The 24,332-nt window shown below is 53.7% G+C and overlaps 9 protein-coding genes and 1 non-coding gene across 10 annotated transcripts; 5 read left to right on the top strand and 5 right to left on the bottom strand.

Annotated features, from left to right (window-relative positions):
* Positions 1 to 283: 283 nt before the first annotated feature.
* On the bottom strand, positions 284 to 3,512 carry IWZ02DRAFT_467605 (cytoplasmic dynein-like protein 1 intermediate chain 2; the record flags this gene model as incomplete). The annotated part of the gene is made up of 4 exons (XM_066768572.1): positions 284 to 321; positions 1,336 to 2,434; positions 2,485 to 3,336; positions 3,390 to 3,512. The coding sequence occupies 4 exons, from the start codon at positions 3,510 to 3,512 to the stop codon at positions 284 to 286; spliced, it is 2,112 nt and encodes a 703-aa protein (XP_066626232.1).
* Positions 3,513 to 3,958: 446 nt separating this feature from the next.
* IWZ02DRAFT_487521 (ATP synthase E chain-domain-containing protein) lies at positions 3,959 to 4,421 on the top strand (the record flags this gene model as incomplete). The annotated part of the gene is made up of 3 exons (XM_066769377.1): positions 3,959 to 3,979; positions 4,085 to 4,268; positions 4,351 to 4,421. The coding sequence occupies 3 exons, from the start codon at positions 3,959 to 3,961 to the stop codon at positions 4,419 to 4,421; spliced, it is 276 nt and encodes a 91-aa protein (XP_066626231.1).
* Positions 4,422 to 4,852: 431 nt separating this feature from the next.
* Positions 4,853 to 6,053, bottom strand: IWZ02DRAFT_133833 (uncharacterized protein). The gene has a single exon (XM_066761654.1). The coding sequence runs from the start codon at positions 5,804 to 5,806 to the stop codon at positions 5,132 to 5,134; it is 675 nt and encodes a 224-aa protein (XP_066626230.1). The 5' UTR covers positions 5,807 to 6,053; the 3' UTR covers positions 4,853 to 5,131.
* A 2,893-nt stretch (positions 6,054 to 8,946) lies between these two features.
* On the bottom strand, positions 8,947 to 10,532 carry IWZ02DRAFT_467604 (subtilisin-like protease; the record flags this gene model as incomplete). Its single annotated transcript, XM_066768571.1, has 3 exons — positions 8,947 to 9,440; positions 9,497 to 10,342; positions 10,409 to 10,532. The coding sequence occupies 3 exons, from the start codon at positions 10,530 to 10,532 to the stop codon at positions 8,947 to 8,949; spliced, it is 1,464 nt and encodes a 487-aa protein (XP_066626229.1).
* Positions 10,533 to 12,811: 2,279 nt separating this feature from the next.
* Positions 12,812 to 14,066, bottom strand: IWZ02DRAFT_133764 (thioredoxin-like protein). Its single transcript, XM_066761653.1, has 2 exons — positions 13,064 to 14,066; positions 12,812 to 12,993 (listed from the first exon to the last, which is right to left on the bottom strand). The coding sequence occupies exons 1-2, from the start codon at positions 13,817 to 13,819 to the stop codon at positions 12,922 to 12,924; spliced, it is 828 nt and encodes a 275-aa protein (XP_066626228.1). The 5' UTR covers positions 13,820 to 14,066; the 3' UTR covers positions 12,812 to 12,921.
* A 1,259-nt stretch (positions 14,067 to 15,325) lies between these two features.
* Positions 15,326 to 16,478, top strand: IWZ02DRAFT_467602 (Brix domain-containing protein-like protein; the record flags this gene model as incomplete). Its single annotated transcript, XM_066768570.1, has 3 exons — positions 15,326 to 15,348; positions 15,399 to 16,152; positions 16,215 to 16,478. 3 exons carry the CDS (start codon positions 15,326 to 15,328, stop codon positions 16,476 to 16,478), a joined length of 1,041 nt encoding a protein of 346 aa, XP_066626227.1.
* A 6-nt stretch (positions 16,479 to 16,484) lies between these two features.
* Positions 16,485 to 17,997, bottom strand: IWZ02DRAFT_133725 (uncharacterized protein). The gene is made up of 3 exons (XM_066761652.1): positions 17,677 to 17,997; positions 16,924 to 17,554; positions 16,485 to 16,870 (listed from the first exon to the last, which is right to left on the bottom strand). The coding sequence occupies exons 1-3, from the start codon at positions 17,856 to 17,858 to the stop codon at positions 16,721 to 16,723; spliced, it is 963 nt and encodes a 320-aa protein (XP_066626226.1). The 5' UTR covers positions 17,859 to 17,997; the 3' UTR covers positions 16,485 to 16,720.
* Positions 17,998 to 18,127: 130 nt separating this feature from the next.
* Positions 18,128 to 21,906, top strand: IWZ02DRAFT_442345 (MMS19 nucleotide excision repair protein-like protein). Its single transcript, XM_066766958.1, has 7 exons — positions 18,128 to 18,246; positions 18,315 to 18,404; positions 18,460 to 18,522; positions 18,606 to 18,842; positions 18,892 to 19,040; positions 19,088 to 19,276; positions 19,324 to 21,906. Exons 1-7 carry the CDS (start codon positions 18,165 to 18,167, stop codon positions 21,625 to 21,627), a joined length of 3,114 nt encoding a protein of 1,037 aa, XP_066626225.1. The 5' UTR covers positions 18,128 to 18,164; the 3' UTR covers positions 21,628 to 21,906.
* IWZ02DRAFT_442342 (uncharacterized protein) lies at positions 21,907 to 23,531 on the top strand. The gene is made up of 2 exons (XM_066766957.1): positions 21,907 to 22,269; positions 22,368 to 23,531. Exons 1-2 carry the CDS (start codon positions 22,186 to 22,188, stop codon positions 23,340 to 23,342), a joined length of 1,059 nt encoding a protein of 352 aa, XP_066626224.1. The 5' UTR covers positions 21,907 to 22,185; the 3' UTR covers positions 23,343 to 23,531.
* Positions 23,532 to 24,037: 506 nt separating this feature from the next.
* Positions 24,038 to 24,169, top strand: IWZ02DRAFT_t22. Its single transcript has one exon. It is a non-coding gene; the product is annotated as a tRNA-Gly (tRNA).
* Positions 24,170 to 24,332: the final 163 nt, after the last annotated feature.

Here is a 24,332-nt window from a genome sequence, read left to right as displayed (position 1 = left end):
TAGAGCCTTGTTTAAGTCCAAAGCAGTCATTTTTTGTTCGATTGGCGGGTGTCGTGTTTGTTTCTCTGTCGATTGGCCCGTTTCTAAGGCAAGACCTGATTGAAGTTGGTGTCCGTGGACTGTAGTTGTCTTGTCGTTTTTCCGTCCGTTATTGGTTCTCTTCCTCACTCTCCCCTGCCTGATGACGACGAATCGAAGCGAAGCGAAGCGAGCGGAGAAAAGGAGGAAACGAGGAGAAGATGATGACGAAAAGGTTGTCTTTCTGGATATACCTTGGCCTGGACTACCCACTTATGCCATTTACACTGCTATACGATTGACCTACCTGAGACTCCCTAGGTCTTCTAGCTATGAGTAGATTGCAAAATGCATTGATCCTTCACATGTAGAATGTCAACCTCATGTCAGTCTCCAGACACATTTTCAAATGCACGTGAAGGCAGATGCAGAAAATATTAATGGGACGGCCATGTCCAACACATGACACTCCCATATATTCCTCGCGCCTTCCTTCTTTCCTTCTCCTACGCTCCACCCCAATCTTCAAATACATCTCCCAACCCGTAGGTCGATTCCTCCCACACCACACGACAACCTAAAGGCGTAATTTCGGCGCTTATCGACCCTTCAACCTCTATGTAGGTGCTCACATCACCATTCCTCATCGCAGAACCGCATGTCCGAATGGCGTAATCCCGGCTTTATGAGATCTGGGATGAACGTCTGTGGGCTGGCTTATGTCAACGCTTTCACACATAGGTACGTGGCCCAAAGACGAGGGTTCCCACCTTGGGAGCGTTCATTCGCTGGGCGTGTGGAGTCTAAGATGTCCAGCTGCAGTGTCTGGGACGATGGAAGGGTGACCAAGATGGCCCACCAGCCCAGCCCGTTCATCTGTCCATACCAACACATCTAGTGACAGAAACAACAGGATGACCATGAAAACTTCACGTTCTGTGACAAATCCACCACCACCCATTTGTCTACCGCCGTCATCATGAAGAGAAGAGAAACAAGAATGCGACATTCATCGCGGGCGTACATGCATACAGTAGTACAGCGAAGGAGAGAGAATTTGAACAGCAGAAAGAAAAATAGCAGAGCAGGAAGAATCGTATCCATCCATCCATCGACCGTCCAATTCGTTGTACATGAAAGAATTCATCAAGACCATTTCGTACCAACTCGTTTGCATCCGTCTCTACCGGTACCTTGTTCTGGGACGCTCCTTGACTAGCAGTCTCCTTGACACCAGGTGTCCTCTCGCCCTCCAGCCTCAACAGTCACGACTTCACCTCGACGCAACGCCGTTAGCATTCGCGCCCATGCCACCACCAACGGTATCCAAGCGCTGCACGAAGCGCTTGACCCCGGTCCACTCCTCCTGGCGCAGGTTGTCCTGCCCACCCAAGTCGCCGCGGACCTCGAACATGGTGACGACGCCGTCAAGGCCGCCCGTCGCCAGGCGTTTACCCTCGTTGCGCTCCCACGCCACCTTGTTGAGGCTGCGGGCCATGAGGCTGGCGCCGCGCTTGTCGCTGGGCGTCGTCTTCGCCACGGGCACTTCGACGTCGACGTTGATGTCCCACACCTCGACGCTGCCGGCGCCGTCGACGAGTGCAAACACGCCCGGCCGCACCGGGCTCCATCGTGCGTCGTAGACCAGGTCCTCGCGGACAAACTCGTACAGAGGCGCCTGTGGTGCTGGGGCTCCTGTGATGCTGATGGTCGACGCTGTGGCCGCTGGTGGCCGCACTTTCCACAGCTTGACGCTCCAGTCCAAGCTCGAGGAGAGGACCAGGTCTCCCAAGTCGATGGGTCCGCGGGCGGGATGGAAGTCGAGGCTCATGACAGGTGCCGCATGTCCACGGTATAAGACACGCGTATCGACACCAGCCTTGGCGCCTGCACGGTCGTAACGGTGGCATGGGTAAATGGAGCCTTCTTCGGTACCTGCGAGGAAATAGGTTGGGTCTGACTGCGGGAACGCAATGCATGTGGGCGCTAGATCTTCGGTCTTGGCCGGTGGGGGAGACATGAGTTCGAGAAATTCTTGAGGCTGTGAGAGCATGTCGACTGTCCAGCCGCAGACCACGCCGTCGGTCGAACATGAAATGATGTTGTTGGCGTTTTGTGTGCCTACAATTTCAATGCTGTAGACGGGGTGGGTGTGACCAGATCCTGTCAGGGGAGTCTTTTGCACCGGCGCGGACTTGGCTCTCGTATCCCACAACAGCACCTGACCACTGTAGGCGCCACCAATGATGAGATTGGGGTGGAAGGGCGAGAAATGCGCCGTGAGAATGTCGGACTGCGCGTGGAAAATGTACTCTGGGCGGTCTTGCATGTGCATATTCCAGATTTGAACGAGTCCATCGGGGTCATGGGGTGCAGAGGGATTCTTGGTGTAGGATGCCAGGACAAGTTCGGGGAACTTCATGCAGTCAGCTATTCTGTTTTCTGGTCCTTGCAGAAAATGCATACCTTTTGGGAGAAATTCAGGTCACTAATCATTCTCTTTTTGCTCCACCGTTCGTCGTAAAACTGCGTGATCTCACGTATCCTCCGACCCTTTTTACCTTTGGCATTGCCAAACCCATCATCGTCTTCATCTACATCCTCCATGCCGGCCATGGCATAGTCGGTGAGGAGATCATATTCTTCCTCCAAAGCCCTCTCAATCACCTTTGTCGACCTTTCCACAAAGTCAAAAAAGTCGTCAGATCCAGTAACGGCATTGAGCTCCTCGTCCGTCAATTGTCTTGCCGGGAAATTTGGCTCAGTCGATGTTGCTACCCCAGCGTCCTTACCATCTTGCAAAGCCTTCAATTCGTCTTCAATTTCTTTGCGGATGTTCTGGCGCAATTCTTCGTCTCGGAGACGGTCTATCCTGCTCCATCGCTTACTCGATCTCTTCGCCTTTGATGGAGACCAGTCCGGGCCATGGTTTTCAGTCTCCCCGTCCGATTCTGACTGGCGCCTTTTCGGCGGTGACCATGGTTCTGTCGTCTGCACGCCTTTGCTATATGTGATGATTTCGGGCTTGGGCGTCGACGGTGCCTCATAGACGGTCGTGAGCGGAGCAATGGAGAGAGGCTGCGGTACGTTTGTCGTCGTTTGGACGGTTGCGGGACTGCTGGCTGTTTCGATGGCGTCTCCGACGGCACTCGACAACTGGCTTGCGCTGATGACTGACGTGGGCCTGCTTCTTCCACCAGTCGGCGATGATGGGTCTCTTGGTCCTCCTGAGCCTGGTCTGCTTTCGCCCACCAAGCTTTGAATCAGATTGTCCAGTTCGCGTCTGCTGTCGGCTCGGCTTGGGGTAGGCGACACTAGCTGGGAAACAGTATATTAGCTGTGTTTGTAGAGGACTGACGCGAAGGCCGTACATCAGACGCGTCCGACATGCTCTGGCGGCTCTGAGTAAACTCCTTCTGGCGCATCTCGCGCTGCCGCTTAAGCTCAGCCAGCTTGGCCTTCTTGGCCAGGATTTCATCCCGGCGCTGCTGCATCGTCGAAGAAGGATCCGACATGGTGGCCGTTCTTTGGGCAGAGAGAGAGATGATATTGCTGCGTTCAAGAAGGTCGGCGGTGGACAAGCAGGCGGCGCATGGACGCGCGACTCATGCGGGATTGGAGAGGAGGAATTCGCAATAATGAGTGCGAGTGGACAGGTTGGGTGCGAGTAAACAGCTCAGAGAGGGTCTCGCGGCGGTGACAAGGATGAGCCCACGGATGATTAAGCCAAGCAACCGGCTCGGGAAAGACCGCGAAAGTCGCATGCTGCGTTGAACTTCTGCCGCCCACGCGCTGGAAAAGCTGCTCGTCGTTGCATCAACAGCACCACGACATCCTCGCTCCTCCCTCCCGTCACCTGCTCCGCCGACATACACCGCGGGCCCTTCAATTGACCTGTCGGCTCCCTCTCGTCCGTCTTTTCTCGCGCGATTTCGTCACCATGGCATCCACGGGGGTCAACGTACGCTTTCCCGCTCCGCTACCGCTCCCGCAACCCCGTCGACGCTTTCCAACTCGTCCGACGGTCCCTCTGCGATGATTGCAGCCCGCTGATAAGCTTTGCCAGGTCCTTCGGTGGTCAGCGCTCGGACTCGGCGTCTTCTACGGCATCTACCACCAGTCCAAGATTTCCGCAAAGGACAAGCTCGACCAGATCAACCAGGAATACGCGCACAAGGAGGAGCTGATCAAGAAGGCCAAGGAGGAATACAGCAGAAGGCAGGCCGCATTCTCGGGCAAGTCGAGCGGACGTAAGTGGCCCCGTGGCGTCGCACAGTTGCGGCACAGAAATCAGCACCTCTGCAATCGGATGGCTGATTCTTGTTTTCGCAGTCATCACGAACCCCGAGGACCCCAAGTTTGACCTGGAGGCCTTCCTGAAGGCCAAGGCCGAGGAGAAATAGACGAAAGAGCTCGCGCTGTATCTACAATACCGCGACGGTGGGCACGCTAGAACTTTAATCTGGACGACAAAACGGCGCAGCGGAGGTGGCCGCGACTGATCAAGACTCCGTCGTGCTCGGCTTTGAGGCTGGCGGATGTACGAGATGTACATTGTACAATATAGACTTCATTGACCAGCCGTCTGCCCGTCCGTCTAGCGGTTGCTTTTGAGAATGGGGACTTTTCTTCCAGTAATTCTGGATCGACCAAGATGATTTTGCCCAGAATCTCAAATTCAGCTGAGGTATACTCCTTCCAAGTGATTTGTACCAGTTGTTACTAAGCACGTGTCAATATTATCCACACAGGCAAACTCTCTTGACTGGCATCAACTTTGAAATTTTCACCCTGCTAACATCACCAGCTTGGTGATCATACCGATCAAGAGCTCTGCAGCAAACCGCCAGTCTGATTCGAAACCATGTCAGCCTCAAAAGTCACAATCAAGGTTCGACTCGGAAAGAATTTGCTCAAATTATGAAAATATAGTTGCATCCTATGACCGCCTACAGAGACAAATCGATTGGCCAATTCAACACCTGACGCCGTCCTGAGGTCGTACTTCCATTTGACAGACACAAAGGAGAGTTTGGGTCGAACAGACCCCAAACGCCATGTCAAAAAAAAAGTTTTTCCAAAACTCCGAATTATCCCAAATCTCAAGAATCAATCACTGTGCAACGAAACCTCCAGACAAATCGCCGTCCTGAGGAACCAAGCGCTCATAGCCGTACACGCTTGAATAGCTTTTTCTGTACGTCTTCTTCGTCTCCTTGCCCTCATTCTCGGATTCAGGAGGGGAATCGACGTTCCAAAGGCCGTTGTTGTCCTTGACTGCCATTGGGAAGCTTGACTTGAGAGGCGAACTGGGGACGCTCTTCGAAGGCATTGGCGTCACGAGGGTCGTGCTGTTGACAAAGCTCTGGGCGGCGTGCTTGGGCACGTAACTCTTTCTGCGTCCCTGGCCCATGGCTTCGGCCTCTTGAAAGCTCGCGACTTCGGGCGAGCCAGGCCCACGCATGGCAGTGGGGCTGTCTGGGTTGCTGCTTGAGACGGAAAAGATGCTGGCGACAGATCTCAGAGAGGAACGTCGAGATGCGATGCTGCTGATGCTCATGACGGAGGCCCGACGACGCCAGCCGCTCTCCTCCCGCAGGGTAAGAGCAGGGGGCAGAGCAGTGGTGGTGGCCATGGCGCCCTTGGTAGTAGACATGTTGAAGAGGAGGTGGTGTCGATGAAAGTTGACTGGTCGAGATTGGTTTTTTGAGAAGCTTTTGAAAGGCTGTTGCAAAGCTGGAGATGAGATCCGATGCTGATTCGGAGGCAGACGAGCTGCCACGCTCATTCCTTAAGTACCTTCAACGGCAAACTATCCTTGACCACGCGGCTGTGTTCCCTCGACCAGGCACAATCCAATTTTTTCGGAGTCCACGGGCGATTAGGTTGCTTCGCCACTATCTGATAGACCGCACTAGCCTCCCGGCCAACGTTCTGGGCTGCGTTCAGCCATTACCGCCACGACTAGGAGCCTCTAGTCCGAACCGGACCTCCTGCAAGCCACCAGTATCTTCATGGCTGTGTGACTTGGACTTTTTGAGCGAGTTTGTCACGTCTGCCGAGTCTTCAGGCTGTGAGGCTGCAGCTAGATGGACGGGAGCCTGCCACACTCTATTGGAAATTGCCGGCCACAGAACACACGATGATGCGGAGTTTCCGTGTTAAAACTGTGCGAAAGGACCGACAGATCTGGAGCAGAATGGTCTACAGTAATGGGCCACAACTTTAAGCTTTGGTCTGGGTCAGGGTCAGATAACGACGACAACGACAATGGCATTCAACTCAGCCACGAGCGCTCCTAGCAAGGGGCGATCGGGGTCTGTGTGTGTGTCTCTCTCTCGCCTCAGGTAACCATGGTCCCGCCTGGATAAATTGAATCAAGGGAAATAATTCTCCCAGTCACTGCCTCAAGTCGTGGGGAAGACCTCCCGCAAACGGCCAGCCATTCGAGCACTAGTTGGCGAGTCCCTGGTCGCGGTCCGCCAACCTGCCAATCACTGACCGCCCTGACGAGAATGGGCCAACCACACATCACAATGGCTTGTTCGGAATCGCCGCTGGCGTCCGCCTGGCCACTTTTGGGCGAAGCAACGCCACGGCCTTGTCCTTTCGCTCGTTTGTCATTGAATGGTCGTCTTCCACGATCGATCTATCCGACCATCCCTTGCTTCGAGAGTACAGTGTGAGGATTTGGGATTTGGGCCATTACCAACGGAGCGGCCGCGCGTTCTATCTTTTCTGGACTGAGGAGCGGATCGCGCTTTAACGATTCTCCTACCTGGATTTCGCTGTGACTGGCCTCTTTTGCAAACTTTATCCGAGTCGTGTGGCTACGCAATTGGTTTGGGAGCAAAGTTCAGTGCAAAGCCTTGGTGGCAGATACAGCGCAGATTGCTGTATTTTCCGGAAATCTTCTTCAGCGACTCTTTTCGGACTTGGAGGAAAGACGGCCATCGTATCAATCACATACGCCAAGAGCATCCCAACTCTGTTGCTGCAGGAAGCCAATGGAGCTTTTTCGGTAGAGTCAGTCCAGCCAATCGACCAGCCAGACACATCACTTCCACTCCAAGTTCCGCCTCAAAGTGAAAAAGGTGGCGTGCCTGGCTGCCATACATTTGACGTGACCAGAAGAACCAAACACTCGAACCCGTGGTTCGAGAGGCGTCCCGCATGCCTGCCTTTTCTCGCTCGACAGATAAACAAAGCAAGCCCAGCGAGAAGGCGTCCGACGGCGAGATGGTCATCTACGTGGTGCTTTTAGGGATGATTGGAAGATTGGTCGATGATGACAATTCTAGAGAATGTTCCACATCGCCGATGTCACTGGCAGCAGCATCGTGAAAGAGTCGCTCAGCATACCAAAAGTCAGGCAGGTCCTTCACGAGCTTGCGTCTACGATGACCACTTTGCACTCTTTGGCCTAGAGAGAGAGATGACAAGACGTCGTGACGAGACACGTTCCAAAAGTTCGAGTTCTCACAACGATGACTGCGGATGAGGCCATTGTCGAAATGCTTTTGGGCGGTTGAGCGTGCCAGTCGGCCATCCAGCGCCGCGCATGGAAGCGTCAGCCAGCCGTACACGATATAACTGTCCGTCCTATTGGTCGTCAAGGACCCGTCACGACACATCGAATGGCAGCATTCAGCAGAGCAGCCGCCGCCGTGATTTGTCAACGACACTCTGCATTGGGGCGAGCGCAAGCGGCAACGGCATCAGTCCGGGTGCGACGGCAGTGCATGTACGCTCGGCAGCGTGTTGACAGCGTGTTGACAGCAGCGTGACAGCTTGGCGGGAAGGTGGGAGCGGGGAGCCAAGAAGGACGACCAGCGGTGGAGTGGGGATGGGCGGTTATGTATGTGTTGGAAGGGTGGAGAAGCGTGTTGCAGGAGGCGAAGCGGAGTGTTTGAGGATGTGGGAGAGTCGGTCTGCTGTGTGGTTCCGGCTCTTGTCTGTTTCTGTTTCTCGTTTGTTCGGTCGATCGTTGCTAATGAATTGCATTGCTGGTAAACAGGAGTCGAGGGAAAGAGTAGCGTCTTGGAACGTGTATCGATTCGACCGTGTCCACTGTCCAAGTGCATTCGTTCCTCATGTCGCTTGCCCGCCCGTGGTTGCGCATCGCATGTTCTGTCTGTGCGGATAGAAAGGCGACTGGGTGCAACACCAAACAGCTACGAGTCATTGCGTGGGGAAGGGGGTAACCTTCGGCAAACGTCCTGTCTAATGGAATCCCAGCTTTAAAAAAAAATAAATAATAATAATAATCCAAGACCAATCTCGCACTAGCAACCAGTCCTCCAAAGCAATTCTCCCAAGACCTTTGCAACAATGGCCCAAAAACGACTAAAAATTTCTAGAGCTCCGGCACCCCACCCCGCCTCCAACCTTACAACTTTTCAAGCGTATTTCTCGCGCAGTGAGAAGGCAAAAGGCAGTCTGACAGTCGCGATTGAAGGATGACGTTTCGGATCCAGCGCAGTGGCTGGCTGCTCGGCTGGGATGATCACCTCTGACAAGCACAAGGTCCCCCAGGGAAAGCCTAACGTGCATGCTTAAAATTTAGGCCCGTCTTCCTTGCACCATAGCGACGTCTCCTCGTGCGCGCTGTTTGATGCGCCCAAGGAGCAGCCGGACCTGTCCTGCCTTTTGCCCGCGTCGATACTGGACGTGGTGTGGGAGTTGATCAAGGGCTTTGTAAGTGACTGGACGGAGGCAGATTGGAGTGTGATGAAGCTTTTTTTGCTCTACATTCAAGACTTAGGTTACGCCGGAAAGACGGAACATGGAGGCATCTCTAGTAGCTACTGCACAGATTTGGATACACAGGTACAAGCTCGACGATTGACAAAAAACCAGCCGGATGGCGCTAATGAAAATTGGGAAAAAATGTTTCAACCACCACTTATTCCGCTCTCGCTTGCTTGATTACCACCACGTCTTGGTCTCCTCATCGCTCAGCGAAAAGCTCAGGCCCGAACCCTTGGCCTGGTTGGCAGCAGCGTTTGCTCTCTTCTGAAGCGCGCTCGTAACGCCGTTGTTGAGCAAGATGGTGCTGCTGGCGGCCGTGGACGCGGTGCCGCTGACGAGATCCGAAAGCGCCGTCGTCTTGAGCAGCTCCTTCATGGCCTGCGGGTTCTGTCCGAGCGTCACGTTGTGCGCCATCAGGTAGGCCATGACACCCGTCACGTGGGGACACGCCATGCTGGTGCCGCTGAGGTACTGGATCGTGTTGTCGCTGCCGATGTACGAGGAGAGGACGTTTTCGCCGGGAGCGTAGAGGTCGACGCACTTGCCCGTGTTGCTGAACGACGAAATGGAATCACTAATGCCGATTGCGCCAACAACCACAGCGTCGCCAGCCGTTCCGCCGACGTTGGAAGGCGAAAAGTCACAAGCATCTTTTCCCTTATTTCCTGATGCTGGTTTCCGTTAGTATGGTCAAATCAAATCCGGTGAAGTCTTGAGGGAACCTTACCAACGGAAGCGTGGATTCCAGCTGCAGTGGCGGCTCGGATGGCTTCAGAAAGCGTAGTCACAACCTCATCCGTGCCAAATGACATGCTGAGGATGCTGCCAACGAAGTTCGGCTCGGTCTTGCGCTTTTCGTGTTGCTGGACAACCCAGTCGATTCCGGCAATAGTGTTGTTGGACGAACCGCCTCCATTGGCATCAAGGACACGAACGGCAATGATGTTGGCTCCAGAAGCGACACCAAAGACTTCTCCGGCAGAGGTTCCTGAGACGTGAGTTCCGTGGCCGGCGCCGTCCGTGTAGTCTCCAGAGGCGTCGGTCCAGCCACCATTAACAGGTCCACCACTAGGGAAAGCGGTCCATCCATTCCTGGCGCGCGAGTCAAAGACGATGTGGTCAACATTGACGCCCGTATCGACAACGTAAATGTCGACACCCGCGCCCAAATCAGGGTACTCGTAGGTGTACGTGAAATTAGTGGCCTTTGAGTCGCCAGAGATGGTTGAACCGCTGGAAATACGCTCCAGACCCCACGGAGCACCAGATCTTTGCGTGACAGCCAGGGATTTGATGGAAACACTCTTTTCGACGTGGGATACGTCCACCATGCCGTTCAAAGCATCGATACAGTGGGACTTCATGGAAGCGCTGAATCCACGGAAAGCCGAATTATTGTAGATGTGATGGACATCAGAATGACTTGGGTTGAGTTCTAAGCGTTGTAATACCTCCTCGATGTCCGGGGTGGTGGGATGGGATGCGTTGAAAAGTACAATGTACTGTTCGCCGCCGGACTTATGGGTAGAAACGTTGTCAAGGTTGGCCAGGGACGTCACAACCGTCGTGGAAACTGGCGTTGCGACTGGCGTTCCAACCGCCAGAGGTGTAGCTGCTTGCGGGCTAACATTTTTTGAACTAAACAAGGGGAATCCTGGTCTGTTGGTGAAAAAGGGCGGGTCAGGGAGTCCGAAAAGCGGCGTTGCAACGGCGGATCCGAAGTAGAGAGAAAAGAGAGCGACGGAGGCGGCAGAGGTCTTCATCCTGACAGATGTAATTCGGATTTGCGGTCTTGTGAGTGTTTGGAGAGATTGTACACCAAGTAAACTTGATCAAGGAGGGATGGATGTAAGGACAGAAAATCAACGAGTGCTCTAAAGAGAGAAACTTAGTACCTTAGCAAATCTTGTGGTAGGACACCGGCAGCGATGTCCGGCCGTGGCTGTTCAAACACGGAACCTCTCAAAGCAGTGGAAGTAGTCTGCTGATGCTTGGAAGGGTCAAGACATCTTGATGTACCACAGCGGCTAAGGTGTTTGATTTCGGGCCAGGCAGTGGTCTGAGACAGACTATTTGAGGAGGAGCAGGTACGAGGATGAGATGGTCCAACAACCGCTTCCACGGCCGAACATGTCCGAAAAAGAGGATGGGGAAGCTGTTTGCTTCGGGATGACTAAGGACTAGACTCAAAAGGCGGAACTCACATTGCACGTCAAGGGGCCGGAAGGACGGAGGCTTCCGCTTCTTCCAAGGGGAAAGGAAGGTTTGGAGGATTGCAATGACGGTGATACGTGCCGGCACGGAGGAAGGTCGATATAGAGAGAAGAGAAGGAGATATTAGGTTATTTACTTAAAGAAGGGAAAGACGATCAGAGTTGCAGAGTAGCGGAAAAAGTAGGAAATCCAGGGCCGGCGAGTCAGAGGAGAGAAAACTATGGGGAGACTAGGCGCATTTTACATGCACGGAGAGCAGAGACGTGCGCCATGACGCCGAGTTGAGTGCAGGGGCTCCAAGGTCGAAACCCACAGCACGTCCGACTGGATCATGTTGTGCATTCGCAACAGCAAGAGACCAAAAGCGTCCAGGTTCGGCCGGCTCATTGAAACACTCGGCCAGTACATACCCTGGCACAGATCTCCAGAGACGTCGAAGGGCTGTCAAAAGCTGCCATGGAGTTGTCAACAAAGGCACTGGCAGGAGAGCCACAAACCATGCCGCGCAGCCTTGCCGCTAGACGCACGAATGATTGGTTGCCGAGACGGCCAGCGGATGCGCCCGCAGAGATTGCTGCCGTACAGGATGGAGCGGTGGTTGATTTGGGCTGTGCAACGGTCAAGGGGGCCAATGGACAGGAAGGTGATGCTTCGCCGTGATGGCGAGTTTCAGGAACCAGGTGCGAGCCTTCGCCCTTCACTCGGGCCCTCTAGCCGACCCCGGACGGTCTCCCAGCCGGTCTTTGCTTACGGCGCGAAAAAATATGCGATGCGCCGCTCTAGAACCGTGTCCAGCTAGGCGCCTCCCCAAGCGCCAGAGAGTAAAGGAAATCCATTCCCCGGCTTGCATCACGTGGCGCTGTTGGTCCCGGACAGTTCCAGGGCGATGTTTATCCCTCCACGCCTCACCCTCGACCTGAACCCCAGAAAGTAGAACAACCGTTGCCTCTGCCTCGCCCTGTTTGTAAACATGATGTCAGTCTTGTTTATGCGCCTGTCCCGTCGGCAGCAAACAATGTTTTCCATTGTTTTCTCTTCCTTCCGCCCTCGGCGTGGCGCCTATCCAGCCTCCAAGGACGCGTATGCCGCCATGGCTCTCTCGCCTTCCTGCCGTTGAGCCCGGGCGCTGTCGCGTCCAATCTCCACAGCCTTGGTGCTCTTGGCCTCGCTGTCGCATGATGCGCTGCTGTCCCAGAGCGTGGCTTGCGCTATCAGTTCCTGCAACCCGCCGTTCCACGCGGCCTGGGATGCAGTGCAAAATGGACACACAACCGGCGAATGTTCGTTGATGAGGCCAGGTAAAGTATCACATAAAGGCCCTTGAGTGACCGCAACAATTTCCGGACACTACGGATCGCATCAGCCGGCCAAGAATAGTCAGCATCTCAGCGTCGCAGTAGACGCTGTGCAACCGTGCTGAGAACCTATCAAGACTCGGTCAGCCGGACGTCAGTCTTTCGTTCTTCGCAGGCAAATTCGGCGAAATTTCCCACGGCTCGGCGCATGGAACACGTAGGCCTACGGATCATCGGAACTCCGCCTTGTTGATTGCAACATGGCTGCACGGTAGTCTTGTCCGTCAGATACCCGCCTTGACTGCAGGTGGGCAAAGGATTTGACAGCGGCACTTGCAAGACATTGATTCAAAGACAATCGGCTGGCGAGACCCGTGCCTGTTTCAAGGTTGGATGTCAAGTTTTGAGTCTTGGCCTGCCACATTTTTGGGTTCTCCACCGATGATAAGTTTCCTGGCTTTTGCCGCCTGCACCAGACAATTAACAGACCGAGGCTTGGCGAACCATGATGGTATATTGTCGTTTATAAGATGTGGTATCTGTCGCTACAGCGCTCTAGTGCCGTTCAAAATGAAATTCTTATGATTTTGTTCTTTTGTTCCCTATTCTGCGCGCCACATAGACCGTGGACGCGGGACAGGCATTAGGAGGCAGGGCGTCCTCCGACAGTGTATTCGTTCAAGAATTCGGGGTCGTTTTCGAACTCCTCGCGCACCTAGCGTACGTCTCGTCAGCACGTGGTCCTCATGGTCAGGACGGGAGCAAGCCAAGCACAGGCCACTTACAATGTCAAGACCACCAACAAGCTCGCCGCCCACCCACAGCTGCGGGAAGGTGGGCCATTCGGCATACTCCTTCAGACCCTGTCTGACGTCGTCGTCGGCCAGGATGTTGAAGAAACCATAGCGTACGCCCTTTTCGCGGAGGATACCCACCAGCTGCCTGCTGAAACCGCACTGAGGTGAGCTGGGAGTGCCTTTCATGAAGAGCATGACCGGCGCAGCCTTGACCAAGCCTCCCAATCTCTCAAACAGCTCCTCCTTGCTCGTTTGTGCAGATGTGCTTTCGGGCGCGGTCGAGGGGTCCTGAGCGCTGGGAGCGTAGCCGGCAAGGCTTCCGTTCGCTGAAGGAGTTGGAGGCTCTTGCGCTTGCTTGGTGACGGTTTGCGGGGGTGGCAGACCAAGTTTCTCGGGGTTGCCACCTTTGCCAGCGTACTTCTCGACTGCTGCGCGCACTTTGGATGCGTCGCTACCCGACAAGGTCTCAACCACTTGTCCGTCCTTCTGCAAAACAATGTACGGGACTGCCGTCACATCGTACATTTCGGACACTTCGGGCAGCTCTTCAGCATTTATGGATACGAAACCGATGGAGTTGTCGGCCGGATAGGTGCTCGCGAGCGCCTCGAGCACCATGGTCATCTGCTTGCAAGGCGCAGCCCAAGGCGCGTGGAAGTAGGTGACCAGAAGCGCATTCTGAGGAAAGGCAGACTTGAATTGCGCGAAGTCGGCGTCGGTCGCGATTTCTGTTACTGTCGCCATGTGGTCTGTTGAGTGTTGACCAGCAGCTGTAGATGTTGTGAGAGTGTAGGATTTCCTGAGCTTGCGACAACGGAGGGTTTGGGAGCGATTTCGAGTAATTCCAGTCGTTGCGTAATCCGTGGGGGAGTTGGAAGTGTTGGCGGTGACGCCAGCGAGGTTGCGATAAAATAGTATGAAAGCTCGGGCCACTACTCGTGCCTACCCTCCCTTTAGGGCACCCAGCGCAGCGAGGAGAGTGGGAGCCTCCAACACGTATTTACAGTAGTATTTGCAGCAGTATTCGCAGCAGTATTTAACAGCAGTGTTCGCAGCAGTATTTGTAGCAGTACTCGCAGCAGTATTTACAGCAGTATTTGCAGTAGTACTCGCAGCAGTACTCGCAGCAGTATTTGCAGTAGTATTTGCAGTAGTACTTGCAGCAGTATTTACAGCAGTATTCGTAGCAGTATTTATAGCAGTATTTGCAGCAGTAATCGCAACAGTACTCGCAGCAGTATTTATAGCAGTATTTATAGTAGTACTTACAGCAGTACTTATAGTAGTATTTATAGTAGCATAGTAGAATCGAGTGCCTAAGGCATTACGTTTTCCTAAGGTACTAAGTTTTCCTAAGGCACTAAGCTAAGGTAGGGAGGTCTCGTATATAGGCGGGTGAACTTCGGTTACAGAAACTTTCTACCAATTAGATTCTTTCCGCCTTTAAATCCACCAATCAGAGCATTCTGCGTCTGGAAACTTTTCTAATAGAGACACTCCACTCGTCGCTCAGGACCTCCGGCCCTTCGCTTCCTCGCTGCGCTTAGATCAGATGGATGCCCCTCCACGTACCGGCGGCAACCAAAATCCCTCTTCGAAGTTCCACCGCACGACCCTTGGCTATTGTCACGTCATCTGCTGACATAACGCTGGATGCAATTCATCATTGCGAACAGTCGATATGCCATTAAGTTGAATTGGCGAAGCGATTGGATCATGCGGTAATCGATCCATTTGCACAAAAAATGTCGCTGTGGAAATAATTGAGCAACCTTTTCAACATTTTGAAGTGAATCCCGCCCATTTCGAACTCGCTTGCCACCAAGATCCAGTACTATGCCTATTGAGATAAGCGGGATGGAGCGAAACGAAAGACTTGAAATACAATCTAGGCCCGGAACATGTTAGAGGAGCCATGCCTTTAAGATCGGCTGCTATGCATTTGGACCATAGAATAAACGAAATGACATCGGCACCTCGCTCGCCTAGATGCGTGAGATTCTAACGCAAATTTGGCCTGAATGATCAACTCATAATAGCGGGAAGCATCGTGAGAGAACAAGAATCAATAAATTACTTTGTTGAAGGAGCACACGAGGTTCAAAATGTGCATGGACGAGATTCCCTAAAGCAGTCACCGCCCTGTGATTCTGCCGAAAGCTCAGGCCCACTCAGATACTGGGCAAAAAGTTCCCGCGCGCAAGACTACAGAGCCGCAACACTAGCAAAACCGCTCCACAAATCACCAAAATGGCGTTACCTCTACGCGAAATGTGAGTTTGTGTCCACCCACTGCCTCTTTCTCCGCTCACGAACAATGTAGCAAACCCAAGTCGGTCAAGACGAAGCGCGCCCTCGAAAAGCGCGCCCCACAAGTCCACGAAAACCCCAAAACGACCCTCTTCCTGCGCGGTACATCATGCAGCCAAATCGCACAGCTGGCCTTGACGGACCTCAAATCGCTCAAGGACCCGCTGGCGATTAAGTTCAACAAGAAGAATGGCATCCACCCTTTCGAAGATGCCTCGTCGCTCGAGTTCTTTTCCGAGAAGAACGACGCCTCGCTCATGGTGTTTGCGCACCACAGCAAGAAGCGGCCGCACGCGCTGACGTTCCTGCGCTTCTTCAACTGGAAGGTGCTCGACATCCTCGAGCTGTACGTCGACCCGGAGAGCTTCCGCGAGCTCAAGCAGTTCAAGAACAAAAAGGCCGCCGTCGGCCTCAAGCCTCTGCTCGCCTTTAGCGGCTCCCTGTTCGACAGCCCCGTCCAGAACGCCTACACCCAGGCCAAGAGCTACTTTTCAGACTTCTTCAGGGGCGGCGATGCGCAGAGCGTCGATGTCGAGGGCTTGCAGTACATGATTCACTTCAGTGTGGCTGGCGAAGAGGTCGAGGGCCAGGCGAAGCCGGCAATCAAGATGCGCGTGTATCTGATCAAGACGAAAAAGAGCGGGCAGAAGCTTCCCAGGGTAGAGGTGGAGGAGATGGGCCCGAGGATTGATTTCAGAGTCGGCAGGGTCAGGGAGGCCGACGAGAGCATGATGAAGGAGGCGCTCAAGAGGCCCAAGCAACTCGAGGTACGTTTATTCGTGGATGTCACTGTATACTGCTTTGGACCTGTCACTAACACGGCCAACAGCCCAAGACCAAGAAGAACATTGAAACGGACATGATGGGCGACAAGATCGGCCGCATACATGTCGGCAAGCAGGACCTCGACCAGATGCAAACCAGGAAGATGAAGGGTCTGAAGAGGAGGCGCGGCGAGGACGACGAAGAGGATGAGACCATGATTGACGGGGACAGCGAAGACGAAATCAGCTACGATGAAGAGGAAGACGACGACGAGGACGTGGATGAGGACATGATGCCCGACACGCATCCCAAGCGCGAACGTTTGTGATAGCCGCGCGTACAAAATTCTTCATTTTGTGGTTCATCTCTTGCATGGAGCAAGGCGCAGGACTGGTTGGACAAAAATCACGGCGTTCTTTGGTATATGTGTGTCTATATGGATTCCCCAATCGTCATTGCCGTCCTTCAAGGTAGTGGAATCAATGGATAAATGAGACTTGATGCTCTCTTGCCCGGTCCGTGTTTCTATTCCCAAATCGCCGTTTCTGATGCATTTCACTGTTTGTCGTTTTAGTTTGCGGGAGCTGCCTCTTTGACCTTGGCCTCAATCTCCTTGTTCTGGCACATGCGGACCAAGTTCCGCAGCAGCACGGCAATGGTGCACTTGCCAATGGCAGGGACGTAGATTGACGCCTTCTCCTTGACCTCGGGCGAAAAGTTCTGAAGTCGTCAGGGGTCACTGCGTCCACAATATCAAGCACAGATATCCTTACCTTTTCGCTAGAGAAGTTGATGCAGACAGCACCTTCGCGCAAGAGATGAACAGGCACCTTGAACTTGTCGCCTGGGACGCCGCTGATGACGACGTCACTGAGAGGCAGAATTTCTTCAAATCCCCAGCCCGGCTTGTCCTCGACCTCGTGCTTGCGCTTCCGCAAACCCTCACCTCGGTGGTACAGCTGCACATCGTCAACATCCTTGGAGTAGACGCGGGCGCCATCATTAGCCAGCAAAGCAGCCAGCGGTCTTCCGACGACCTCGGACCTGTTGATGACGGTAATGGTGCGGCCGTGAAGGCGGTTGCCATAGGGCAAAATGGGGTTGTAGATCTGGAGGTGCTCGAGAATCTTGACGACGGCGAGGGGCGTGCAGGGCAGGATGCTCTTGCACTGCTGGGCGTCGTCGAGGAAGCGCACGTTGCGGTACATGTTGGACACATACTTGTGCGTCAGACCCTCGACGTCCTTGTTCACGTCTACAACTTGCTGCAGGTATTGGTCCTGGCGGGCTCCGAAAATGGGATAGTAGACCATAATGCCGTCGACATTGGAGTCGGCATTGGCATGGAGAATGGCATCTTCAAGGTCCTCGCGGTTAACCTCACGGAGCTCGTACTGGAAGCCGCTGGACACCAAAGTGGGTCAGATCTTTGCATGATTGATTTGGTGGCGCGTGGTACGGAATCTCTGATGCAGCGGGGGCGCCAAAAGGAAGGGTAGGGCAGAAAAGGTGGCAGAGAAGCTCACTTTTCACGCGCCGTCTTTCCAGTAAAGTCGGCGTAGACGCGCGAGGCAGGATCAGAGCTGGCAAGGAAGCCGACGAGCAAGGGCTGCCTGTTGAGCGTCTTGAGACCTTCTTGAACCTCGGCGAGCAGCTTTTTGGCGATGCCGGCGGCCAAGATGACTTTGCAGGTTGGGGCGTCAGCCATGTCGTGTTGTTCTCGTCGGACGGATGGAGGAGGGAGTGGTCGGATCGAGAGGCTGGCCAGCCGTGGACGCGTTGTTTGTTCACATTGTAGAAAGTTCCTGGGAGCGGATGGGAGCTCGATCAACTGCCGAATGTAAATTTCTCTCCCGGTCCAGGCACGAGACCTGGGCTGGATCTTAATCTTATCGCTCGCCGCGGCCTTGCCTCATCCGGCCTAGCGGCAGATTTGTTCGCTCGTCGTGCCGCAGCGCAGTCCAGAGAGCTTCAGTTGCAACCATTCGCCCAACCCTCTCTCCCGGCCATCGCCATGTCTGATATCCAGCTCTACTTGTTCGAGCACGGCAAGAACAAGAACGAGGCTCTGCGCATCGCCGTTCAGTCCGCCGAGCGTATGTGAGCGCCCGCCAGCCGCCCACTCTGTTGACGTCAATGCCCAATGTTGACCATGTGCTTGCAGGCCTTGAGTCCAAAAATCTCAAGCTGCTCGAGCTGATAGAGTCGCTCGGCGAGTACTTGAACAGCGATGACGGTCCAACACGATCAAAGGGTGCGCCTCCGACCATGTTGTGACTTGATTGTGTATTAATAATTCGTGCTTGTAGCCATGGCCTACCTAGCCGACGTCCTCTCGGCTACCTCTCCAAGGGTCCTGACGAGGCAACATCGTAAGTTGTGCTCGATTTTACAATCTGTCTCACTGCAAGAGTCTTTGCTGTTGTCATTGTGGTGATTATTGATTATGTTCCAGGAAATTTGCTGTGCGATTTTATTCTCTCCCGCATTGCAGATGATAGAGAAGTCTTGAGTCCATGTGCAAGGGCTCTCGTGGCACTTGAAGAACGTGGGGCATGGGAGAAGGAGAGAGTGGTGACAGTCCTCAAGACCTTGGTGGACTGCACACATCCTTTGCGTCAATTCAAGCCGCAAAGCGAGCGTTACTCCGTCATCAAGCTGATAGACTTGCTCATGGCAAAGTATAGAGAAGGTACCAACCTGTCTTACATTCTCTCGCGACATCATCTAAATCGTTTTAGCCGTACACAGCCTACATCAGTCCTCTCCCGACTTCTTGTCTCGCTTCATCTCATACTTTGATGGCGAAAAAGACCCCCGAAACCTGATGGTCGTCTTTTCGATTCTCAAAGTCCCCATGACCGAGTGGACATTAGGAAGCGATGCTCAAGTGAGAATCAACATGCCTCGATCTACAACAGACACTGACTCAAATAGGACCTCTTCGACGCTGTCTTCAACTACTTTCCCATCACGTTCAGGCCCCCACCAGACGATCCCTATGGCATCACTGCCCAGCATCTCAAAGACCGTCTGCGAGAATGCATCTCCTCCACTGCAGAATTCGCTCCGTACTCCTTCCCCGCGCTTCTCGACAAGCTGGACTCAACCTCTGTTAATACCAAGGTATAGAATAGTACATCCAACTCATATCTGCGACTAACTCATCCCAGAGAGACGTACTCCAAACTCTGACTGCCTGCATCAGGGATTATGGGCCGCGTACGGTGTCGCTGTATGCTGTGACGCTGTGGGACGCTCTCAAATTTGAAGTCCTTAGTTCTCAGGAAGACGACCTTGCAGAAGAAGCACTGCAAGCCATTGCAGAGATTGCAAGACAACTGTCGCAAAACACTGCTGGTTCGCTCAACGCCTACATAAAACCCATTGCCAAGGAATGCAACGAGCATCTGGAGGATGCTCCAACCAAGCAATCGGCATCCGCCGGTAGAATCCTCCATGCGATCGCTAAAGTGTCACCACTCGTAGAAGACGCTGTGCTGAGTGCAGTGATGCCGACCCTGTTCACGCTCTACCAAACAGCGGACAATATGGCCAAGAGAAGAGGCCTCATTGAGGTGCTTGTCCAGTTGATCCGAGCCGACATCGATGTCTACGGGCAGTGGCGACTTGTAGACAGCAATGTCATCCATGCAGGAGCACGCACGCCCGACACTGCGCTGCTAAAGTTCAGAGATCAAGCTCTGGAGGTCATGAGCAACGGTCTTGCGACCGCTTCTGTCAAGGAGGTCTCTTTCCGTTTAGCAGCACTTGACGGCCTGTTGCAACTCTCCAAAGCCCGACTTGTCTTGGACGACGATGAAATTACGAAGGTGGTTACTCTCTTCCACGATGTCGTCATTTCCGAAGAGTCGTACGGAAAGGACGATGTCAAATCTGCAGCCATTACAGGCCTTGTGGAGATCGCACATCAAAAGCCGCAGCTAGTCATCGACAAGGCCTTCCCAGCATTCATGGCCGAGCTACCAGACAAGGACACAGAAGGCTCGGATGCGTATGTGCCTGTCCTTGAGGCTTTTGCCAAGTTTTCCAGCGAAAAACATATCTTTTCTACCGTCGTCCTCAGGCTCAAGAACAAGATAAACAGTGCTGTTCACCAGGGCTCGTCAAAACAGTACATCCTTGCGCTCTTGTCTGCCTTACTTTACACCTTTTCTCAGGGTGCTGCCAAGCTTCAGGGCACTGATGATCATTGTCCGTACTTTGACGACATCATCGTACCCCTCCTGGCCCAGATCCAAGTCCCCGGTTCTTCCCCATTCGACGATGAGATCGCCTTGGATATCATGGGCCGCCTCTTGAACAAGATTTTGCGGGAACAAACTTCTGAATTCCAAAAGTCTCAAGTTGTCCCTGAAGTCTATACTCTTCGAACTGGGCAGACTCTGGCACAAGTCCCGCCCTTCAAGATCGATGCATCTGCGGAGCAGCGGCGGAAACTGATTGTTTCGACGCACATTCTGGCGGCAATACGAAAGGACGTGCCGCCACCCGCGGAGCCAAAGGATCTTCTCTCAGCTCTCATGTCGATGGCGGCACTGGAAGATGTTTCGCTGCGCGTACGCCTCGCAACAGGTTCACAAATCGCTCTTGTGGTGAACAAATTCATCAAGACTCCGGATCTCAAAACTACGATTGGCGAGATCCTCTACGACCCAACCAACCTTGTCTCCCCTGGAAAGCTCTCCAACGCCAACATCCGCATCCTCTTCTCTATCATCAAAGGTCTTGCAGTGCGCAACGCACCCATGCTTAGCACAGTCATGCCCTCGCTGCTGACTTCGCTCGTCGACTCAAAGCATGGACTGACTGTCGCACGCGGCTTTGCTTCTCTTCTCGCTCCCGACGACATGCTCTCGAAAGCAAACCATTGCACCATCTCTGGACTGCACAAGCAAAAGACTTTCAACCTTTTGGTTCCAGCAATTGCTACGTCCTTCAAATCTGCCGATCCTTCGAAAAAGACAAATTACCTCATTGCACTTTCGGGAATTGTGCGGTGGGTACCCTATGAGATTATCGAATCAGAACTGCCAAACCTCAACCCTCTTCTACTTCAATCTCTGGATCTTACGGATGCCGTCGAAGATGTCAAGTACGCAACCATCGACACGCTGACTGCCGTGCTGACCCACAACCCTCGCGCGCTGGAGGAGCACGCATCGAGTCTGATTTCGCGGCTGCTCAACACGGCGACCGCTTCTATCAAGAATGCAGACGGAAGCCCCAAAGTCAAAACGCCAGCCAACTCCGCAGCCGTCAGGGCAGTCTCGCTCAAGTGCTTGGGTTTGGTCCCTGAGAAGCTACGGGGCGAGATTGTGCTGCCGTTCCGGAGGCAGGTCGTCAAGAAGCTGACTGCCGCGCTCGACGACGGTAAAAGAGCGGTCAGGCTGGAGGCGGCTCGGTGTAGGGCAAATTGGTTGGGGCTCGACGAGGTTGGCGATGATGACGAGTGATTGATTGCGCCGCTTGTTTCGACAACTCATGAGACGAAGCAGTCGAACTTGGACGCTTCCTCTGTCAATCCGACCCCTAGCACCAATCTTCATTCGTTGCTTTCATAAACTTTGGTACAAACCCTCTTTCGGTAAAACATCATGTTGGTGGGCGATGAGCAGAGCGCTTCGGACATGCGTTGGATGAAAGGCATGGGCCTTCTAGGCAGTGGCACATATTGCGATGGCGTACTTAGAGTCGGACGAGAGACTTGAAGAATACATAGAATTTCCACTGACCCGTCGCTGTCAGCGACGTGCACCATATTGTGATGCGTGCAGGAAGGCTTCGGGTCTGCAGACACAGGAGCTGTGCTGTCCGCCTGGAAGACCAAGAGTTTTGTTGGAGATTCTCAAAAGCGGGACAAATGCCGGCGGTTCTTCTCGGAAAAAACGAAACCAGCTTCGTCGAAAGAACGCATACCTTCCGTATCCAAGATGGCACCTTCACCTTGCGGGAGGGACTTTTGGCACCAAAAGCTCCTGCCCTAAGCAAGCACTGGGCTACAAGGGGCATCGATGGGTAGCCAAAGACCAGAACCAAGCAACAATCTATCTCACCAACAATCTTATCGAAACGACCAACAGTCGACAGATGGCCCGGTATGTGTTCCGTCGATGCTCTTGTATTTGGGGCTACATGACTTGTACCTCCTACATTGACTGCCGGATTGCAATGCTAAGACCGAACGATTCCGCAGATGGCCAAGACCAGTCGTTGCCTCAAAAATATCTCCAAAGCGGTTCGCTGTATTCTATGTCGGACAGAGACGGATTCGCAGGAAACCCAATCGTTAGGGTCTACTCAATTGTCAGAGTTTTCTCAATCGTCAGAGTCTTCTGAGTCAGACTCTTCATCGACAGAGTCCCCAACACAAGCCGTCCAGGCTGGGGAGCCCCAAACAACTTTGGAGTCCAGCGAATCGTCAACAACCGCGCCGATTCTGAGAATTCCACCCGAAATTTTGCTCCACGTGGAGAAGTTTCTGAATGATGAGGACAGCCTGGCGTACCGTGCATCGCACTGGAGAATGCGCTACATGAATTCAAGGTTACCGCTGGCGCTTTACAGCTTACGGGGGGTCCAAGAGATGGCCATACGGCTTCGATGGGACAGTGTCTGCCGGTTCGTGGAGGCAGAGAACCCCGAGTCGACGTTGCTATTCTGCGCATTCTGTAATGAGGTACATCCTCCGGAGGAGTTCCCCCAAGACCAGCTCTGTAACAACGCCTGGAACCGCGTCTGTCTGCGCCAACGCGTGTATCGATTATGCGAGCATCTCAATCTGGGTTACCACCGGATGCGCGCCTTAAGAGACGGCGGCCCGGGCACCGCTTGCCTCCCATGCGCCGAACAAGCCACAGGTCCCCTCATCGAGTTTCGCCAGCGACACGGTTATGGGCACATCCTCTCGCGCGCCGGGGACGAGATCACCCACACCTGCAAGTACATAGTGCCAGACATCGACAGCCGCCTCTGGCAGCCGCTCGATCGCATGCGGGACCAACTGGCAGCCCTCAGGACGCCCATCTGCCCGCACGTCCGGTTCTGCGATATAACCTTCAGGGACGGGCTGTCGGGGCCGGCGACTCTGGCGGTCCAGACTTATGACCAAGGAAGAGTCGAGGGCAGGTGCAACAACCCGGCCTGCAACGCCGCATTCACTTTCCGCTAGGAGCAGGGAAAAAAGGAGTACTATCAATACATGTACATTATCCAATTTGAAAACAGACACAAGTTCAAGCTTGAAGGGGGAACGGGGAACAGTTGGGTGACCAACACTTGGCAGAACCACAGCATGATGCAAGTATCAAAGAGGCAATACCGCAGGAGGTTCTTCTTAATGGGCCCTGGACATGGACGCATTCCAGTCGTTGTGTGAAAAAAAAAAGGTAGGGAGGCGGGAGATCAGAGCTTGACAGCAGAGTTCGCAACACACGCGGAATTTGATGTCTAAGTCTTGGATTTTGAATGCTCTTGAGACCTGCGGTGTGTACCAGCTTGCATACTGCCCGGCAAGTGCCCATTGAAGCGCCAAACGCTCTCTATCCGCCTTCCTGCTTTTATCGTGCGCGCCACGAATTTTAACACTAGGCCTAGCACAAGCAGCTCTCAGCCACCCGGACAGACAAATGCAGTCCTGTGCCACGATCGAGCTATCCTGCTACGACTCTCCTCCCGACAACAAAGGGACCCGGCGACTCTTCTCCACCTCATTGGCCGATTGCTGCGCCCAGACCGCTCTCCGGCCCTTCTTTTTCACTTTGGCGATCTCGGTTGGAAAACTGTTCAAGGTTTACTTGCTGACGCAGACACAATTTGCAGGGTATGATTGAATAAACAAACGGTCTGGGTCAATCACAACCAGTAGCGTTGGTGGTTTAGTGGTAAAATTCATCGTTGCCAAGCACATGACTTAAGCGTGACGTGAGTCATAACATAATCCAAAGATCATCACTGTGACACCTCGATGAGCCCCGGGTTCGATTCCCGGCCGACGCAGTTCTTTTTGCCTATTTTTGGCCGTCCGAAGAGGTCGTGGTGGTGTCTGGGGATGTTGTTTTGACCGAGGAGTGGCCTGTGAGCGATTCGGTGGGTTGGGGGACTCTCGGGCGCGAAGACTTGCTGAAAGATGGCGGAATAGAGAGGGATGAGGTTAGTGGAC

The sequence above is a fragment of the Phyllosticta citriasiana genome (genome assembly GCF_038021145.1).
Source record: "Phyllosticta citriasiana strain CBS 120426 chromosome Unknown IWZ02scaffold_2, whole genome shotgun sequence".
Classification (NCBI taxonomy): domain Eukaryota; kingdom Fungi; phylum Ascomycota; class Dothideomycetes; order Botryosphaeriales; family Phyllostictaceae; genus Phyllosticta; species Phyllosticta citriasiana.
Note: the sequence above shows the minus strand (reverse complement) of the source record. Positions and strands in the feature narration are given on the sequence as shown.

Bases quoted from the DNA above. Each gene is read 5' to 3' on its own strand.
- IWZ02DRAFT_133833 (XM_066761654.1), bottom strand. From the start codon at position 5,806: ATGAGCGTGGCAGCTCGTCTGCCTCCGAATCAGCATCGGATCTCATCT.
- IWZ02DRAFT_133764 (XM_066761653.1), bottom strand. From the start codon at position 13,819: ATGGCGACAGTAACAGAAATCGCGACCGACGCCGACTTCGCGCAATTC. The intron at 12,994-13,063 runs GTAAGTGGCCTG...GACGTACGCTAG, and splicing joins TTGTTGGTGGTCTTGACATT to GTGCGCGAGGAGTTCGAAAA.
- IWZ02DRAFT_133725 (XM_066761652.1), bottom strand. From the start codon at position 17,858: ATGGCTGACGCCCCAACCTGCAAAGTCATCTTGGCCGCCGGCATCGCC. The intron at 17,555-17,676 runs GTGAGCTTCTCT...TTTGGTGTCCAG, and splicing joins GGAAAGACGGCGCGTGAAAA to CGGCTTCCAGTACGAGCTCC. The intron at 16,871-16,923 runs GTAAGGATATCT...TGACGACTTCAG, and splicing joins TCAACTTCTCTAGCGAAAAG to AACTTTTCGCCCGAGGTCAA.
- IWZ02DRAFT_442345 (XM_066766958.1), top strand. From the start codon at position 18,165: ATGTCTGATATCCAGCTCTACTTGTTCGAGCACGGCAAGAACAAGAAC. The intron at 18,405-18,459 runs GTGCGCCTCCGA...TCGTGCTTGTAG, and splicing joins CGGTCCAACACGATCAAAGG to CCATGGCCTACCTAGCCGAC. The intron at 19,277-19,323 runs GTATAGAATAGT...AACTCATCCCAG, and splicing joins CAACCTCTGTTAATACCAAG to AGAGACGTACTCCAAACTCT.
- IWZ02DRAFT_442342 (XM_066766957.1), top strand. From the start codon at position 22,186: ATGGGTAGCCAAAGACCAGAACCAAGCAACAATCTATCTCACCAACAA. The intron at 22,270-22,367 runs GTATGTGTTCCG...ACGATTCCGCAG, and splicing joins AACAGTCGACAGATGGCCCG to ATGGCCAAGACCAGTCGTTG.